This window comes from Trachurus trachurus, assembly GCF_905171665.1.
Source record: "Trachurus trachurus genome assembly, chromosome: 2".
Lineage (NCBI taxonomy): Eukaryota > Metazoa > Chordata > Actinopteri > Carangiformes > Carangidae > Trachurus > Trachurus trachurus.
In genome coordinates this window covers 2,698,612-2,717,116 of record NC_139914.1, presented here as the reverse complement: position 1 = coordinate 2,717,116, position 18,505 = coordinate 2,698,612, and the positions used below count along the sequence as shown (strand labels likewise).

The 18,505-nt window shown below is 43.4% G+C and overlaps 1 protein-coding gene across 3 annotated transcripts; it reads right to left on the bottom strand.

Annotated features, from left to right (window-relative positions):
* Positions 1 to 362: 362 nt before the first annotated feature.
* On the bottom strand, positions 363 to 17,031 carry nhej1 (nonhomologous end-joining factor 1). 3 transcript variants are annotated; one of them, XR_014595933.1, is made up of 10 exons: positions 16,990 to 17,031; positions 15,618 to 15,778; positions 14,790 to 15,026; positions 13,809 to 14,036; positions 12,037 to 12,175; positions 11,288 to 11,346; positions 1,883 to 2,085; positions 1,046 to 1,259; positions 843 to 931; positions 363 to 711 (listed from the first exon to the last, which is right to left on the bottom strand). XR_014595933.1 is itself a non-coding variant. In XM_083986923.1 (9 exons), exons 3-9 carry the CDS (start codon positions 14,985 to 14,987, stop codon positions 634 to 636), a joined length of 1,005 nt encoding a protein of 334 aa, XP_083843049.1. In that variant the 5' UTR covers positions 14,988 to 15,004; positions 15,618 to 15,778; positions 16,990 to 17,031; the 3' UTR covers positions 363 to 633. The 3 variants fall into 3 exon arrangements, 1 of the variants encoding a protein (XP_083843049.1); XR_014595934.1 differs by having other exon boundaries at positions 14,790 to 15,004; XM_083986923.1 differs by lacking the exon at positions 1,883 to 2,085 and having other exon boundaries at positions 14,790 to 15,004.
* Positions 17,032 to 18,505: the final 1,474 nt, after the last annotated feature.

The following is an 18,505-nucleotide window of genomic DNA, read 5'->3' as shown; positions in this document are numbered from 1 at the left end:
ATTCCCCACATGCTGCTGCACCTTGAGTCAACATGTCACTGTGCTCTGAGAAAAGGAGGGAGGACGCTCCATCCACCCTTTATACTGCGTCTGTCCGGGTCCCTGAACGCCTCCTCAGACATAAACACAGGGTTTATAGCGACGGAAACATGAATATAAAGACGTGGAGGCTCGTGCATGAGGAGAAAAACAGATTTTAACGATCAAATCTGATGAAAAATGAAAGTTACTGTGTCGAAATAGATCAATATAATCAATATTTAGTTCGAAAAAAGGTCAAAACAACGTTCAGTATAGAGCTGTTTTCAGTTTCAACCAATTTCTGTCACAAATTTTGTAAATAACAGACAAAAACAATCATGAAAAGTATAAAATGTACATCTTTAATCAATTGTTTAAACCCAAAGTACCAAAAAAATCAGCTAAATTGATCCTTCCATAAAACTGAGATGATTTCAATGTAACAACAAACACAAGATTAAAAACAGAAAAACGTATTTAATGAATTAAAATTAAATCTAAAAACCTATTTTACAAGATTAAATCAAAACTGAATAAAAACAGAAAGTTTCTCGAACAATAAAAATGTCAGTGTTAGTGTGTGTGTGTGTGTGTGTGTCCTACTGCTCAGGTTCATCTGAACAGGCCGACTTTCTTCTTCTTGGGTTTGCTTTGTGTTCGCTCTGCAGGTTTGGACGAGGCGGCTGCAGACTGAAGAGGACAGAGAGGAGAAAATGTTATTTATCTGTAAAATAGTATTTGTTTCATGTAAATTTCCTGTTTTAACTTCAGTTTACGTAGTTTTTACACTTTTTTTTTTACAGTGAATGAACGACTCGTACCTGTTGTGCTGCTGCGCTGTCGGCCATCTTGGCTCCAGTCGCCGTCTCTGCCGATTGGCCGTTGTGACTCAGGTCTCTGTCGCTCTCCGCTGAGAACGACAACAGAGGCGAGATTTAAGATTTAAACTCAATAACTACAGATTTTTTTTGCAGTGCAGATTTAATTCAGTGTTACAGGAGTCGGCAGTGAACGTCACACGCACCGAAACTCTGGCTGCGGTCCGGCTCTTGTGTGGCAGCCGGCCTCTCCTCCACCTCCTCTTCCTCCTCCTCGGGCGCTTTGCGTTTCCGTGAGTTTGCGTGAGCGGTGATGGCGGCGTACAGGACCTGCAGGTCGGCGCCGAAGCCCAGAGCGTCGCCATCGTCGCTGCCGCCGCCGCTGCCATCCTGCTGCTGCGAACAAACCAGAGGAAGAGCCTGAAAGACGGAGGAGAGAGAAACACAGAGGGCGGTTAATGATGAGGTTTTTTTCATTGTCTTTTGTCAGATGTGACCAAATCTAAAAAGGGAAACAATGAATATGTGTGTTCATTATTGCTCAATCTGTTTGGTTCTGCAGCTTTAAAGGGATAGTTCAACATTTAGTCAGATCCTCCTCTCACCATAATCCCTATAGTCATAGCAGTAGGTTCATCACCTTTAATAATCGGTGCATGTTGTTTTGAGAACGGCGGAGCAGAGCCGTGAGCTACTCAGCAAACACAACGGAGGTGAATGGTACAGGTCATCAAACTCATCAAATACACAATCCAACAACTCCACAACGCTCTGGTGGACAAGTTGTGACCTGCACATTCACCACGCTATGAGATAATAACACAACGTTACCAGACAGAGTTGTTTTAGAGGTAAATGCAGCCGGAACTACATTCCAGACACGGCTGCTGGGCGGAGGGATTTCAAAAGCGCAAGTAGTTCCGAGCATTTGCTTCATGTGTCGTAATGTTGCATGCACCGATAATTAAAGGCAATGAACCTACTGCTATGACTATAGGGATTATGGCGATCCCTTTAAAGCCAATAAATCAAAGCCATATAACCAGATGCACGGGGTGAAAACATGACGTGAAGTTGCTCTGCCTTCAGCTGCAGCTCGGTGCTCGGTGCTCGGTGCGGTCTGGTCTGGGTATGTTTGTTTTACGGCCCTGCAGCAGAGGGAGACGTGCTGGAGCTGCGATAAGCCTCGAATCAAAGCTGCATTATTGGCACAGCTGACCACCGGTAGAAAGGTGAGCAGGAACAACTGGAACACACACACACACAGCTTTATCTAACCGCAGCTCTGACAGATAAGGCTGCGTGTAAACTCATGCGACATTATGCGAACACACGGCCGACGCGTTAGAAAAACACACACTATTCACTGGATCCTGATTTTTTTTCTTCTTCTCCCCACGATGGAGAGGACAAACTCTCCAAATTAGCTCCTCAAATATTGACCGGGGGGAGAAATTGGTGGTCTCCCGCTCGCTGTCAGGGCAGAGGGGCTCCTAAACACACTTTGGTCAGGTTTCGAGGTTTCGCATTGATTTATTTTTGTTATTTGTTTGTTTAAATATCGTAAAAATAAATGTATGCTCTGGTGAGGCTTAGTGCTGCTTTGGGCACAGAGACACCAATGTGCTGAGGGCAGAGACAGCAGCAGAAAGCCGATCCTTATTCTCTCTTTTTTAACATAACCCCCCCCACTCACACACACACCACCCCCACCTCCTCCCCCTCTGGTGCCAACAAGCTCACTTTACATTATTTGATCTGAAATATTGTGTTTATAATTGGTTAAATCCTGCTTATGTGAAGGCTTAATGCTCCTCCTCTGAAGCTACGGAAGCCCACTGGTTCCATAAATAAAACATCGGGAGACGTCGAGACAAAATAATAAAACACCACAAACATTTTAATTTTACTAAAATATAATAAGTTCCCACTTCCTGTGTTTTATTTTGAAGGGTTGACCTATAAGAATTTCTAAAAAGAAATCTCAGTGTAGTTTTCCATCTTCCCTCTGGAGCTCTAGTAACAACAGGTCAGTGTCAGCCAATCAGATGAGAGGAGGCTCTGAGCCGCTCTTCTGATTGGCTGACTGTTTTCTGAGTGATCTAATAAAAAAATGGAGCAGATTTCAGAATAAAACACTCACAAACCAAATCCTGCCAAGATGTTGGATGGATGGTGGGCGGGGCTTTGGGGGGGTGGCTGCTTTGTTGTGACATCACAAAGTGACAGGAAGTCCTGCCGGCTGGTTTTAAGGCTCAGTTTCTGAATCCAGGCTGTGTGCATTTCTCTGTGGACTGAGGCTTTGATACTTTCACAGTATTAATATAGAACCTAGAGCTGCTTTATAATCACACTACACATGGACATTTACCTTTATACTGTATGGAGCTTTAACACAAACATCTACCTTTATTTTGAAGGAGTTGTAATACAAACATCTACCTTTATTTTGAAGGAGCTTGAACACAAACATCTACCTTTATGCCGTATGGAGCTTGAACATAAAGATAACTCAGAGGCTGTTGTTTTTTTGGGACAGTGCGAGGCCTCCATACCTCCCTGTATTTTAGGAGAGGTATAAAAGTGGCGACAGGGTGCGAACACGGCAGCGAGAGGATTGTTATCTGCCGCCGCCGACCACGGACGAGATGCCAGACGGAGAATAAAAAGGTGATTACGGCGGGTCAACGACCTCTCGCCCGTTTTGTCGGGCTGAGTAATGTTCTGGAAAGTTCCCTCCCTGCTCTTATAAGAGAACAAAGTCTGACCGGACAGGAAACGAGGAGGAGGAGGAGGAGGAGGAGAGCTCACCTGTTGGCCACACCCCCTCCTCTCCACAGTAAAGAATGAGAGGTGAAGGTGATGAGAGGAGGAGGAGTTGGTGTTTCTCTATTATTAGCAGGTTGTTTTTTAAAAGGAGGAAGAGGAGGAGGTGTGTGGGGAGGGAGTTCTGGTGCCGGAGAGTCTCACACTCTCTCTCCCTCTTCCTCGTCTCTGTTGCTGACCTCATATTTACTCTCCCTCATTCCTCTCAACCTGGTTTTCTCTCCTCCGACACCTCAGCTTCCCGTGAGAGACCCTGAGGTCACGACCCGCGGAGGTCCAGTTTCAAATGAAGTTCATAAACACATAAAAAGTGGCCACAAAAATGATTAATTACAAATATGAACTAAAATATTTACTGATAAATTAAGAACTATAATTAAAAGTGAGGGGGAAAGTAAGGATGAAGATGCTGCGTTGCTACGGCGACACCGTTTCCTCTGCAGGTCACGTGATAAAAACAAACCATCCCTGTGTCAAGACGCTGCCTTCAAGTGTCACATATAATTCTATTTTTTGTTGTCCGTGACTCCTCACAGAGCCGAGTGACGTCAGCTGGTGCTGCGTTCAGGGAACTCTCCATCACAGTTAAAAGAAGAAAAAAAAAAAAAAGTGTTTTGTTTAATCTGCGAACTCCAGATGTTGTCAGCGGAGGAAAGACCAATATTTGTTTGTGGCCTGCGTTGATTTTCAGAGCTGTTCCTGCGTGGCTCGGCGCACCGCACACTTACACACGGCTGCTGGAACAGGAAGTGTTAAGTGTCACAAATAAAATACAGTATCCTCCTCTCCTCCTCTTCTCCTCTTCTTCTCCTCTTCTCCTCTTCTCCTCCTCCTCCTCCTCCTCCTCCTCCTCCTCCTCCTCCTCCTGCTGCTGCTGCCGTTGTTGTGTTTTGCCGTTTGCTGCTCTCATGTTGCTCGCAGTCTCATGATGTCTTTGCGGGACGCCGCACCCGGGCCGGTCCAGGCCGGGGCTCGGCCCAGCGATCAGCAGCAGCAGCAGCAGCAGCAGCAGCAGCAGCAGCAGCAGCTGAAGCCACAGAGGTTTTAATTACAGAGGCAGAGCGGGGACAACCCTGTGGAAACTGTGTGCAACTGACAGACGGCACAGGAGGAGGCGGAGGAAGAGCTACTGTACGGAGACGCTCGTGGAACTCGTCACAAAAACATCAACTACAGCCAGAAATAATGTCATTACTGGATTAAAGGTCCAGTGTGTAACATTTGTCAGGGTTTAATCTGAATATACTATCCACGAATATATATATATAAGTGTATACTCGCTATAAAATAAAGTTTGTTTGGTTTTCATAGCCTTATAATTCTTCTTTTATATATACATATAACAAGGGTCTTGCTTTAGAGAGTGTGGCCATCTTGCGCCGCCATGTTTCACGAGTTTCATGTTCATAGATAAACCAACGAAGAATCCCATATGCCATAACAGAACTAAATAAGAAAATGAAAAGAATATAATCATGGGGAATGCATATGTAAATGTGGGAAACTATAGGTAAGGTGTGGGGTTTTATGTTTTATGTATTTGTGGGTGTATGAAATGTGGGAATGCACGTAAATGTATGTAATATGGTCAAGGACACACTCCTGTGGTCCTTTTTCTTGACTGTCTGCACTTCTCGAGGCTGTATGTATGGAATGGTGAAAACAATTTTCCTGTAAAGGAATAAATCCATCTATCTATCTAAGAAGGTGGCAGGATATAAGAAGTCGGCGCAATAGATGTTAAATAAAACTGCTGATTTATTTCCTGACAGTCGACTGATTGTTTCTTCTTCTTCGTTTCATGAACAAACTGTGTCTGTTTCTGTTTTTATCTCACGTTTAAAATCGCACCATCAAGCGATAACGGTTCAGGTAAATCTGTCTGAAGATTCATCAACTACAGGAGAAACCCTCGGACGCCAGATCTTGGTCCGTCTGTATCTCTGCATCTGCTCTTCCTGGATCTTCAGGCATGTTTTCCTGCGTTAGGTTCCTTGTTTTAGACATTTTTTTGTCTCTGAAGAACTTTCTAATGTGCTGGATTTATATAAACACGAAGCACAGAAACACAAATTGTGTCTTTTAATAAAAAGCACAACCTTCATTTAAGTTTTTACTGGCTTTTTTAGGATTTGTTTAGTATTTTGGCTGTGACTGCACTAAAAGAAATTGCACTTGAAGACCTAAGAGTGATTCTTAATGCATTATATAATAGCACAGGGTGTCATATTGTTTTATATCTGACTCTGGCATTGATGTAAAAGTTGAACGCAGCAGGGCTGAGCGTTGTGTTGTTTCTCGCTCCTATCGGCCTCGCCTACTTATCACCTGGGCCCTGAATTCCTCAGGTGAGTGAGATAAAGAGCTGCTGCTCCGTTTGAGTCAATGATTCACCAAGGAGAGAGAGGAGGAGGAGGAGGAAGAGGAGGAGGGAGAGCTCTAGCACCTTTGTGGATGAACTGGAGCTGATACTGTCCCTATGTGGTGCCTTCAGGGCCACCGTAACTTTCAATACCTCTGCACAAGAGGGGATGTTACGATTACGATTACTTGTTTTCACAATTAATCGCGGTATGAAACGCCACAATTAATTTATCGCAAAGATTCCTAAATACCGTCACTTTCCAAAAATAGATTATGTCGGAACCATCTCAACAGATGTGCGCCAAAGTAAAGGTAAATGCACCAATACTGGTCCAGTTACCTAATGTAACATTGAATCGGTAGGAATTTTAAAGTTTGTATGTCTTTTGTAATTTAAAAAAAAAAAAAAAAGGATTAAAATAAACTTAAACACTTGGTAAAGATGACAATTAATCAATATAATGAATATATGAATGAATATAATTGATCCTTTATTAATAGATACATTAAATATTTTGTGTAAATGATTAGCTTTGTAATTATTTAGACTATATTTGATTTTACACATAGATAGTGTTGGAAATTTATTAACGCATTATAGTCGTGATAATCGTAATACCGTGATTATTTCTCTGACAATAATCGCACTAAGAAGGCTCTCGGCGAGGCGTTTGTCTCGCAGGGAGGAGGACGCCACTAATTATCAGACGCTGCAGAGTGGTTGCCGTGGAGATGTGAAGCCGCTGCCGCTGCTGCTGCTGTTGCCATCGTCTCGTGGGACAGGAAGTGGGCGACGTTCCCGAAACGGTGACGACTCAATTCAGAGCTGTGACAACTGTGACGCTGCGGCGGCGGCAGTGGTGGCGGCGGAGAAAAACTGCAAAGCACGCGTCACCACAACACACACACTGACACACACACACACACACACACACACACACAGATTCATGCACATAAACATGAAGATACAGAACACACACACCAACACACCAACACACCACACAGAGGAGGCTGTGACGCATGCTTTTGGTTTTTCAGCGCTGTGTGTTGGACGAGCGGACGGACACTCCCCTCTGCCCGGTCATGAGCTGCTGCCACCACACACTGACACACACACACACACACACACACACACAGAGAGAGAAACACACAAACACACTCCAAATTTAGGTCCTAAGGGAAGCTGATGTGATCCTAAAAGGATTTGAACTTTTTTTTTTTTCATCCTTCAGCTCCACGACCGGCTTTTAGTCTGTACCCAAGTTAAATCCAAGTGTGTGTGTGTGTGTGTTTCTGTGTGTGTGTGTGTGTCAGTGTGTGTGTGTGTGTATCAGTGGGAAGCGCAGGCTAATTCCACCCATGTAAATGTTGACCTGAGCTGGGTGGGGTGTTTGTGTGGTGACTGGGTGGGTGAGTGGGTTTCATGGAAAGCTGCAGTAGAAAATAAAAGCTCCTGCTCCTGTCATCATCATCATCCTCCCTCCTTCCTCCCCCCTCCTCCCCCCTCTGCCCCGTTGCTGTGGGAAACAAAAGGCCACAAATGGCGCAAGCACAAAATCCGCTTCAGACGCTGCTGTGGATATTTGCCGCCGTCCCTTTTTTTTTGGCACTCGGCACCTAAACATCAACGTAAATGTCAGAGAAGTTCAAGTTGAAGGAAGGAAGGGAAAAACCGACTGTGTGTGTGTGTGTGTGTGTGTGTGTGTGTGTGTGTGTGTGTGTGTGTGTGTGTGTGTGTGTGTTGTACCTGTGATGCGTCTCTTAGTCACATTATAACTCACTTTTTAAAAAAGCACAGGTTTTTGGGAAACGGGCTGATTCACTTCCTGAGATCGATATCACACCTTCACACTACAACAGCAACTACAACGTACAGGACTACGAAGGTTTCCTTGACGACAGCACCGCAAAACAACAAGACTCGGTTTGGTTTCCTCGGCCTTGATCAACTTCTGTTTTGTGCCTCATCAGAAAAACACTGACAGCAGGTTATTAAAGGGATAGTTCAACATTTTGGCAAATTCGCCTATTAAGTCTTATAGGAGGAGTAGGTTAATTACCTTTAATTGTCGGTGCAAGATGTTTTTAGATCGGCGGAGCAGAGCCGGGGGAGGCGCACGGTAGGTACTTTCACCTTACCCTCATCAAACTCATCAAATACACAATCCAACAACTCCACAACGCTCTGGTGGACAAGTTGTGACCTGCACATTCACCACGCTATGAGATAATAACACAACGTCACCACACAGAGTTGTTTTAGAGGGAAATACAGAGACTGCTTGATGAAAAACTGTCCCTGAAGGCAACGTGCATCAGCGGTTTTGCATGAATTTCCCTCTAAAACAACTCTGTCTGGTAACGTTGTGTTATTATCTCATAGCGTGGTGAATGTGCAGGTCACAACTTGTCCACCAGAGCGTTGTGGAGTTGTTGGATTGTGTATTTGATGAGTTTGAGATCTCAAAACAACATGCACCGATAATTAAAGGTAACGAACCTACTGCTATGACTATAGGGGGATTATGGCAATAAATGTTGAACTATCCCTTTAAGAGATTCATCAGACTATCTCAATGAACATCTATATATAAACAATCTTATTGATTGATTGATTATCCAGATCCATTTGATTTGAGCTGCACCAAATACAGTATATATCAAACATCATCAGTCCTCCTGAGCCTGTGGCGTGGACGTTGCCATGGAGACGGACACAGACGGCAACACAAACACCGGTCGCTTGGTGGTGGACAGACTGCGCACACACACGCACACACACACACACACACACACACACACACAGGCATGCAAAGGCCCTACCCTGATAGATAAATACTACACACACATGCCAAAAGCGATCCTCTGTTTGACGCATCCCGGTGACATTTTTCCTGAACACGTTCTATTCCAGTTTGGACTTTGGTCTGAAGGCGGCCTCCTCTTCCTCCTCCTCCTCTTCCTCCTCGCCGCCCGGTGGAATTTGCCATGAGAGAGGAGACTTTGATCTTCTTCTTCTTCTTCTTCTCCTCTTCTGCGGTCTCAACCATCACCAGTAGTCTGGAAACAGAGCCGCCTCTGTGACCCTGATGTAACTTTCCATGACTCCCGGTCGGTCGGTCGGTCGGTCGGTACCTGAGCTGGAGCCGCTCCACCTCCTCCTCTAAATGTGAATCTTTTCCTGGTTTGTCCTTTTTAGACAAACAGCATCAACAAACAGACGGTTTCCTCCCTGAGAAACCACCGCATGATGCAACCGATGAGCTCAACAAACTGGGACTTTATGCTGCTGCTGCTGCTGCCGCCGAGCAAACGAGGAGGAAATTTACCCACAATCACCTTCTCTGATGTAAACGCTCCATGTTTCCCCACTTCCTGTGATTTATTTTTGAAGAAGTTGATCCATGAGAAGCTCTGAGCCTCGCTTCTCATTGGCCGATTGTTTTCTGACTGATCCAATAAAATAAAAACGGAGCAGATTTCAGAATAAAAGACACAGGATTTAATTGTTGGGGGGATCAGAGCTGTATTAAAACACTGCTAATGCCAACGCTGCATTTCCTGCTGCTGCAACTTCACAATAAGAGCGTGTAATATACTGAAGGCCCATTCAGATGATATTAAAGGGATAGTTCAACATTTTGGCAAATTGGCCCATTGCCATAATCCCTATAGTCATGGCAGTACAGCCTCGTAAACCAGCCTCTCGCGGAAATGCATTTCATTTCATTTCTCGGGAGAGTCTGGCCTCATTCCCCCTGTAAGCGTTTGGGCTGGGCGGGAGCTGGGCGGGAGTAGTAGCGTTGACAGACAACCCCATTCAGCCAATCAGCAAGTTGGTGTAGTGACGGGGCTTTGCACCAGCCGGTCCCTGACTGGCCAACGTGCTGTGTCAATCACAGCGGCGACGCTGATTGGCTCGGCCTTCTGAGGGTTTCAGGCCAAACGCTTACAACGGCAATGAGGCCAGACTCCCTCGGAATGAAATGAAATGCATTTCCGCGAGAGGCTGGTTTACGAGGCTAATAGCAGTAGGTTTGTTACCTTTAATTGTCGGTGCAAGCTGTTTTTAGAACGGCGGAGCAGAGCCGTGAGCTGCTCAGAGCTACGCTACGGAGGCTCATGGGATTTCTTGGTTTCCCTCATCAAACTCATCAAATACACAATCCAACAACTCCACAACGCTCTGGTGGACAAGTTGTGACCTGCACATTCACCACGCTATGAGATAATAACACAACGTTACCAGACAGAGTTGTTTTAGAGGGAAATACAGAGACTGTTGATGAAAAACTGTCCCTGAACGCAACACGCATCAGCGGTTTTGCATGAATTTACCTCTAAAACAACTTTATTATTATGTCTAAGGGTAAAAATATGTAAAAATTCTGCCTCCATGCTGGTGGCTCGTTCTGTCACAGAGGCCTATACATGTTTCAAAGTGGTGAAAACATTTCCTCCATCCTCCAAACTGAATTTCATACTAAGCTGTTAACATTTCAGGAGAAGGAAAGAAGCTCTTCTGAAAAAAAAAAAAAAAAAAAACTACTCCAAGATCCACTTTGAAATATAAGGACACGGCTCCAGATGGGATTTAAATTACAGGAGGAGCAGTCGGCTCGGCTGTAATTATTACTGCCGCTCCAAGCTGAGTTAACATCACTGACCAGGGCAGGTAATAATAAAAACACCACACCTCCTCTTTGGGATTAAACCCTGACTTCAAATGTGATTTTAGTTTTGGCACAAAGTGTGAAATATGTTAAATAACAGTGACTTTTAAAACTGTTTTCTTATTATATAATTGACAAAATGGTCTCAGAGCTCTTATTTTGAAGGGTCGTCTTTAAATAAACAACTGAACATGAAGGTGAAGAGACACTGGAGTCACTTCAATAAAAGAAACTGAGGTAAGTGAATGTATCATCAGACACACCTGGAAAATTCCACAGGTAGATCTGAAATGCACACACACACACACACACACACACACACACACACACACACACACACACACACACACACACACACAGAAGTCAGGGGTCGGCAGCACAGTCAGAGATGAGAAATTCCACACCTCAATACAGTAAACCACAACACACACACACACGGAAAATGAAAACCGCTCAGCTTCCTGCCTCATTCTGATTGGTCGACAGTTTCTGTCATCGTTCCAGCGGCCGAACGACTTTTTATCATGTGGTTCTCGCTCGCCGCGCGCCGCAGCAGAGAGGACGGTTATGTGTGTGACCTCTTACCTTTGACATGAAGTCGTCTCTGTAGGTTTGCTCCTCAAAAACATCCGTCTGCAGCCGCTCTGGGTTCAAACACACACACACACACACACACACTTTAACATATTGATTCCATGAAAATAATTTCACAAATCCTTCAAAACTTGAAAAAAAAAAAAGACTCTTTAAAGGCCGTGAGCTGCTCAGAGCTACACTACGGAGGCTCATGGGATTTCTTGGTTTCCCTCATCAAACTCATCAAATACACAATCCAACAACTCCACAACGCTCTGGTGGACAAGTTGTGACCTGCACATTCACCACGCTATGAGATAATAACACAACGTTACCAGACAGAGTTGTTTTAGAGGGAAATTCATGCAAAACCACTGATGCGCGTTCCCGTCGGGGGCAGTTTTTCAGCAAGCAGTCTCTGTATTTACCTTTTTTGGGCATACATGTCAGAAGGACAACATTCCTTTTTTTTAAATTGATCTTTTGTAATATTCAAATTTTTTGAGATACTGAATTTTAGGTCATTAAATATAAGACATAATCATTACAATTAAAAGAAATTAAATAAATAAAGGAATGAAATGTTTCATTCTGTGTGTAATGGATCTCTATAATGTTTTAGTTTCACTTTTTGAATTGAATTACTGACATAAATAAACTTTTCCATGATATTCTGATTTATTGAGATGCACCTCTGTGTGTGTGTGTGTGTGTGTGTGTGTGTGTGTGTGTGTGTGTGTGTGTGTGTGTGTGTGTACCTCTGCTGAGCGTGGCTCCGTTCTCCCTGTAGTCCTGGATCTCTGCGTCCTTCCTCAGCAGCAGAGCTCCCAGCTGCTCCACCTGTCTCTGCAGCAGGCGGCTCATGTCCAGCAGGGGGCGCACCAGCTGAGCACACACCTGGACACACAAACACCATAGATAGGTTTTGCATGAATTTCCCTCTAAAACAACTATGTCTGGTAACGTTCTGTTATTATCTCATAGCGTGGTGAATGTGCAGGTCACAACTTGTCCACCAGAGCGTTTTGGAGTTGTTGGATTGTGTATTTGATGAGTTTGATGAGGGAAAACCAAAGAAATCCCATGAGCCTCCGTAGTGTACCTCTGAGCAGCTCACGGCTCTGCTCCGCTGTTCTAAAAATAGCTTGCACCGACTGTTAGAGCCATTTTGTATATTATGCATAAGGTGATACATAATTCAGATTTGTTGGATTTATCCTTTATATACCGTATTTGAGGTTATAAGAATGCCTATTAGTTAATAACAGCTGCTCTCTTCTTATTGGCTGAGACGTGCGTAACGTGATGTATGCGTAATTTGGTTCAGTTATGATTATGGAGGCGAGGAGAGCACACTAGTTTTTGACCGTGCTGTCGTGCTAATTGTGCTAATGATTATTGCCTGATTTTGGATTGCTACACAGTTTTTATTTTTTGTTGTAACTTGAAGAAAGGTTTCAATAAACCCTCGTGATAAAGAAGAACTGTGGAGTTTTTGTGGCAGAAGACACGCGTCAACTACATGCTTGCGCTCCATAATTTTAGTGTGTGTTTAAAAAGTAAAAAGAGATGGAGCCACACTTACACCGACAATTAAAGGTAACGAACTTACTGCTATGACAATAGGGATTATGGCAATGGGCCAATTTGCCAAAATGTTGAACTATCCCTTTAAAAACTCTTCTGTTCTTACAAATTGCAAAACACCCCAAGCCCCAACAAGAGATTTTATTGGCTGCTATGTGTGTATTATCACTCTCCTGTATCTTTTACATAAATGTCATTAAATAAAATAAAATTGAATGGTATGTATTGGATATGGCATTTAAATCACTTCTAGGGCTGCCCCCCAAAATTAGCCTTGGTCGATTGGTCGCAGGAAAAAACAAACCTTTGGAGCCCTGTCTCAAAATCAATATGAAAGACTATGGGGCTTTTATTTTGAAGGGCCAGATACAGGAAGTCGTGACACTTTTTGTTGTTGTTTTTTTACACGGCACGGCAGGTCTCTCTCTCTGCATCAGAGACCCCCAGCCTGAGCTCAGTCACTCCCCCTCCTCTACTGTGTTTATTGGTGATAAACGGGCATACTTCCTGTAGTAACGCTAAAACCAGACCGGCTTGTTGAATCTCGGACCCAACACGGCCGGACTCATGAGCGTTAATTAATTAATTCTCAACCCGACCGCGGGTGAAAAAAAAAAAAGGAAAGAGAAAGCCAGCGGCAACACTGCTACTGCTGGTGCTGCTGCTTAGCAGCTACAGGCTGAATGTCATTGCTCCGTAAATGCCCCCGGAGGTAATTGTAAATTCCCAACTTTATTTGAGGCCAGAAAATAAACAGTGACATAATCGATTGTGGCACGTTGCCGCATCGATGCTGAATCGTGCATGTCCCGCATTGCAATGCATCGCCGAATCGATTATTGTTGACACCCATAATAATAATAATTATTATTATTAATTATTATTATTATTATTATTATTATTATTATTATTATTATTATGATATTTTAGGTGTGGACCGTACCATTGTGACGGGGGCGGGGGTGCAGAGGAACTCCCAGTAGAAGGGCAGCCCGGCCAGTTCGCTCTTCAGCTTCAGGCTGATGTCGCCGTCCTCCCCCCGCGTCAGGGAGATCTGAGCGTCGCCGTCCAATCGGCCACCTGCTCCTCCTCCCGTCAGACAGGGCTGGACCACCTGACTCAGGTGAGAGAAGAAGGCTCGGACCGGAGCTCGGAGACGTCGGTTCAGCTCCTGAAGGAAGGAAACGGGTTAACTCTGCAAAACGACTGATCAATATTATCAGTGTTGCTGTTGTTTCAGTTGTTTTTAGTGAATTATCAGTTGGTTTTTAGAGACAACGACGGGCAGCGGCAGGATATTCTGGTTCGGATCAGAATTAAAGTGATAGTTCAACATTTTGGCAAATTGGCCCATTGCTATAATCCCTATAGTCATAGCAGTAGGTTCGTTACCTTTAATTGTTGGTGCAAGCTATTTTTAGAACGGCGGAGCAGAGCCGGGAGCTGCTCAGAGCTACGCTACGGAGGCTCATGGGATTTCTTGCTTTCCCTCATCAAACTCATCAAATACACAATCCAACAACTCCACAACGCTCTGGTGGACAAGTTGTGACCTGCACATTCACCACGCTATGAGATAATAACACAACGTTACCAGACAGAGTTGTTTTAGAGGGAAATTCATGCAAAACCTATCTATGGTGTTTGTGTGTGTCCAGGTGTGTGCTCAGCTGGAGCATTGTGGAGTTGTTGGATTGTGTATTGGATGAGTTTGATGAGGGAAACCAAGAAATCCCATGAGCCTCCGTAGCGTAGCTCTGAGCAGCTCACGGCTCTGCTCCGCCGTTCTAAAAATAGCTTGCACCGACAAATAAAGGTAACAAACCTACTGCTATGACTATAGCGATTATGGCAATGGGCCAATTTGCCAAAATGTTGAACTATCCCTTTAAGAAATGTATTTCATCCTTAAACTTATTCCAACCTGAGCTCGGCTCTGGATGGCGGCCGAGTCCATCCTCTCCTCCCACACGCAGACCATGTCGGTGAGCAGGACGTGATACTCAGAGTCTCCAAACCAGGTCTTGGCGAGGAGCCGGCAGCCGCTGATGCTCACAGGAAGCCACGGGCGCTGGAGGAGGACGTCAGACCGAGCACCGCCGCCGCCGCCGATGGTGGACATGATGGATGACACAGAGACTGAAGGTGGAGAGTCACAGAGCTTCAGATGAGATTATTTTTAAATTTTTATTGCCAAGAGCAGTAAAGGTTAGTTTACAGCTCGAGGAACTTGTCTTGGTGTCAGGTGCAAACATAAAGGTACCAAAAATAGAATTAAGAATTTAAATAAAATAAAATAGAATGAATTAAAATAAAATTAAAACATTCTAGTGCAATTCATGATGATTAACATTCAGTCCAGTTTCATATTTACTTTTTGGACTTTTTATGCTTCAGAAACTGAATTTACATTAAAATACACGTGTTTTGATTGAAAGTTTTGTGAATTTAGTGTTTTAATAGTTGTCATTTGGGTTAAATTTGACCTCAGATGATATGATTTTCGCTAAAACAGTAAAAATGTAATGAGAATACTAATCAGTGTAATGAGGAGTCGTTGTCAGAGTTTAAATCTAATATGTTTTGCTGCTAAACACCAGAATAAACACTTGTGTAGCCATATAAAGACATTTAATGTGACAGTGTGCAGGTCTGAGTTTGGCTCTGGGAGCGGATACACCCAAAACACGGTGTAATTTGGTTTTTTTTTATCAGATGTCTTCTCTCTTTTTTTTTCTTTTTTATCACTCACCTCCAAGGAATGCGCCCCCAAACGCTGGACTGAGATCTGTTAAAGCCGCGACAGACGCCGTCCCAGCCGCATAATCACCACCTTTCCCCGGGGGCAGACCACGGTGGCAGCTCCTGTGGGCTCCCGGCTCCTCTCCGCTGATCTGTAATGGGTCTGTTTTTCTGGGAAAGCACAGAGGTTATTTCTCGTCAGTCGCTTTTTCGACACACCGAGAGTGTTTCACTGGGTGACTCAGGCCAATTTGGAGAGTGCAAAAACACCAAATCAGTGACTTTATGACTACAATATAGAGCCAAACAAAGTCGGGAATGGGATGCCAGTGGTCAGAGAGAGTGTCAGGGCCGGAAGTCGTCCTGACACAAAAACAACAGCAGCAACAAACTCTCATTCATAAACCACCTCACCATTTAAAATCCTTTTAAACCTTTTAATTCATTTATTTCACAGCCACAAAGCTAAGATGTCCAAAACAAGCAACCCTATTATTTACGATGTTTTTAATTGAACTTTTGAGTCTCTGAAATATATTAATGATAATAATAATAAAGAAATGTTGATCAGCCTGTCAATCTTTATTCAGAATATCTAATTTTAGTTTGTCTGCCACTTTATATAGCTTCTGTTATTCCTATTTATTTAATTCCATTATATATTCATCTCATTATCTTTTATTATTATTTTATTTTGTCTCTTATATTCATGTTTGGTCATGTCTGATTGTTTTTATGTATGGTATACCTACTGTACTTTGTTCATTGTTGAATATAAATAAAGATTTTTTTTTTTTTAAAGTAGGCTACTACCATTTAAAATAGGCTACATTTTGCTTCTTAGCACACATTAATAATAGTGTTATATTTAAAAAGGTATATACATCATGGAAAGCTGGTGTTTAAGTCGACACACTGTCCGGTGCAAACAGTGAATGTATAAATGTATAAAAACCGACAAAAAACGATGCACAGTACCGAGAAGTACAAGTTTTTAAAAGAGACTTCTGCCCTCAAATTAAAGTGGAAATAAACTGCTAAAGAGCTGAATTCACACATCACTGAATTAATAGTTTTTTATTATTATATTATTCATATTATAAGCCAACACAGCTATGATCTGGCTAATTCTATTCACCTGTGTCTGTATCTGTATGAACTGTCTAATATTTACTGCTAAAATGCTAATTTTCTAAAATGCTAACTAACCCGAGGCTGATAACGTGATGACGTTAGCCTAGTTTGCTTTTGCGGTCGCTGTGAACTTTGACGTAAATAAATAAAGTGATGGCAGTGAATCTTCAGCCACAGCGGTTTATAAATTATTAAAAAAACAACATTTAACATGTGTAAACAAACGAGTATCTGGACTTTAAATGTACCAGCAGTTCACGCTGCTCCGACGTCGGTTCCTGTTGAGGTTGTCACTTCCGGTTCGCAGCGCCGACGTCAAACAAGAGCACGTGTCAAAGGTTCCGCTTTCAACTCTACTGTAAACCACCAAGGGGGCAGTTGTCGGTCTGAGAAGTGAAGCTCACTTCCGCATTCAAAAAGCTGCAATCCCCTCGGCTGTCGCTGGGGGCTGGCTCCAGAAGGGAGCAACTCCAATCGAGCCCCATGTTAAAATAGCCAATTTTACAGCTTAAAAAAACATATTTACAGCCTGGTACATTTTATTATTTTGGTCTCAATCGATAGTTTCTACCCCCGCACACACTCTGAGGGGGGTGAATTTTTTTTAAAACTCTACCGTTTTACTATTATTAGGTTTAAAGTTCTGGCCAATTAGGGCGCGGAACCGTTGAGTGACAGGTCCGGCGACCGCTGCTACGAGGCCAGTGGGCGGGTTCTCGGCCGGCCAACGGCCGCACCGCTCCAAATATGGCAAGTAGAATCCAACATGGCGCGGCTCAAACCCCCGTAGTAGCGGCACAAAACAGACTCCCCCAAACCAATGGGTGACGTCACGGACGCTACGTCCATTCTTTTTACAGTCTATGTAAACCACACACATCCGTGGTTATTTTATTTTTTACATTTAAGCAGAATGGTCTAACTACTCTAGATGAATAACAAGACACACCACTTTGTATAAGTGCTTTCATATGAATATTTTTTATAAGAGAAAATAACTTTTTTATTTCAATAGCTTCCAAGTTATGTGACCTACTGACCCCAAACCAATGCATAATGGTCTAACTACGCTATACAAACCTCACTTTGCTGCTCGTGCTGTGAAATAATTTTTGAAGAGAAAATAACTGATAAAACACTGAGCATAAGTATGGGATCACCTGGACAGAGAAAGAAATAAGAGACAGCTGCAATCTTAAGAAGAACTCTGGTAAATACTGGAAGAGGCTAGGACTGCCTATAGCAGCTACTTTATTATTATTATTATTTTTTAATTTGTGTGAAGAAACATGTGGAACAGTACAGAAGGATGGGTTGATAAAGTAACAACAGGAGGTGAGGTGCAACGTTTAGTCCTTTGTGTTTGCGAATGGCTGACAGTCTTTGTTGGCTTCTTTTTTGAATGTCCGTGGTGTGCTGATCAAAGGTGAGTTTATTGTCCAGAGTTATTCCCAAGTATTCGAATGTGTCCACTGTCTCAACTGTTTGGGTGTTTATGATGGTGGGGTGCTGAGGTGAGGGGGGGCTGAATAGTAATTTAATTTTTGTTCTATTGACATTGATTTGGAGATGGTTGTCTGTGCACCACTTGGTGAAATGAGTGACTGTGTTGTGATAGTCCAGAGTGGATTGGTTGTCTGAGAGAAGTGCAAGGATGGCTGTGTCATCGGAGTATTTGAGATATGACATGGTGGGTGAAATGCTAAGGCAGACAGCATTGCTTCATCCAGTAAAAATGCTGCCATGAGGCCTACTACAATGTCC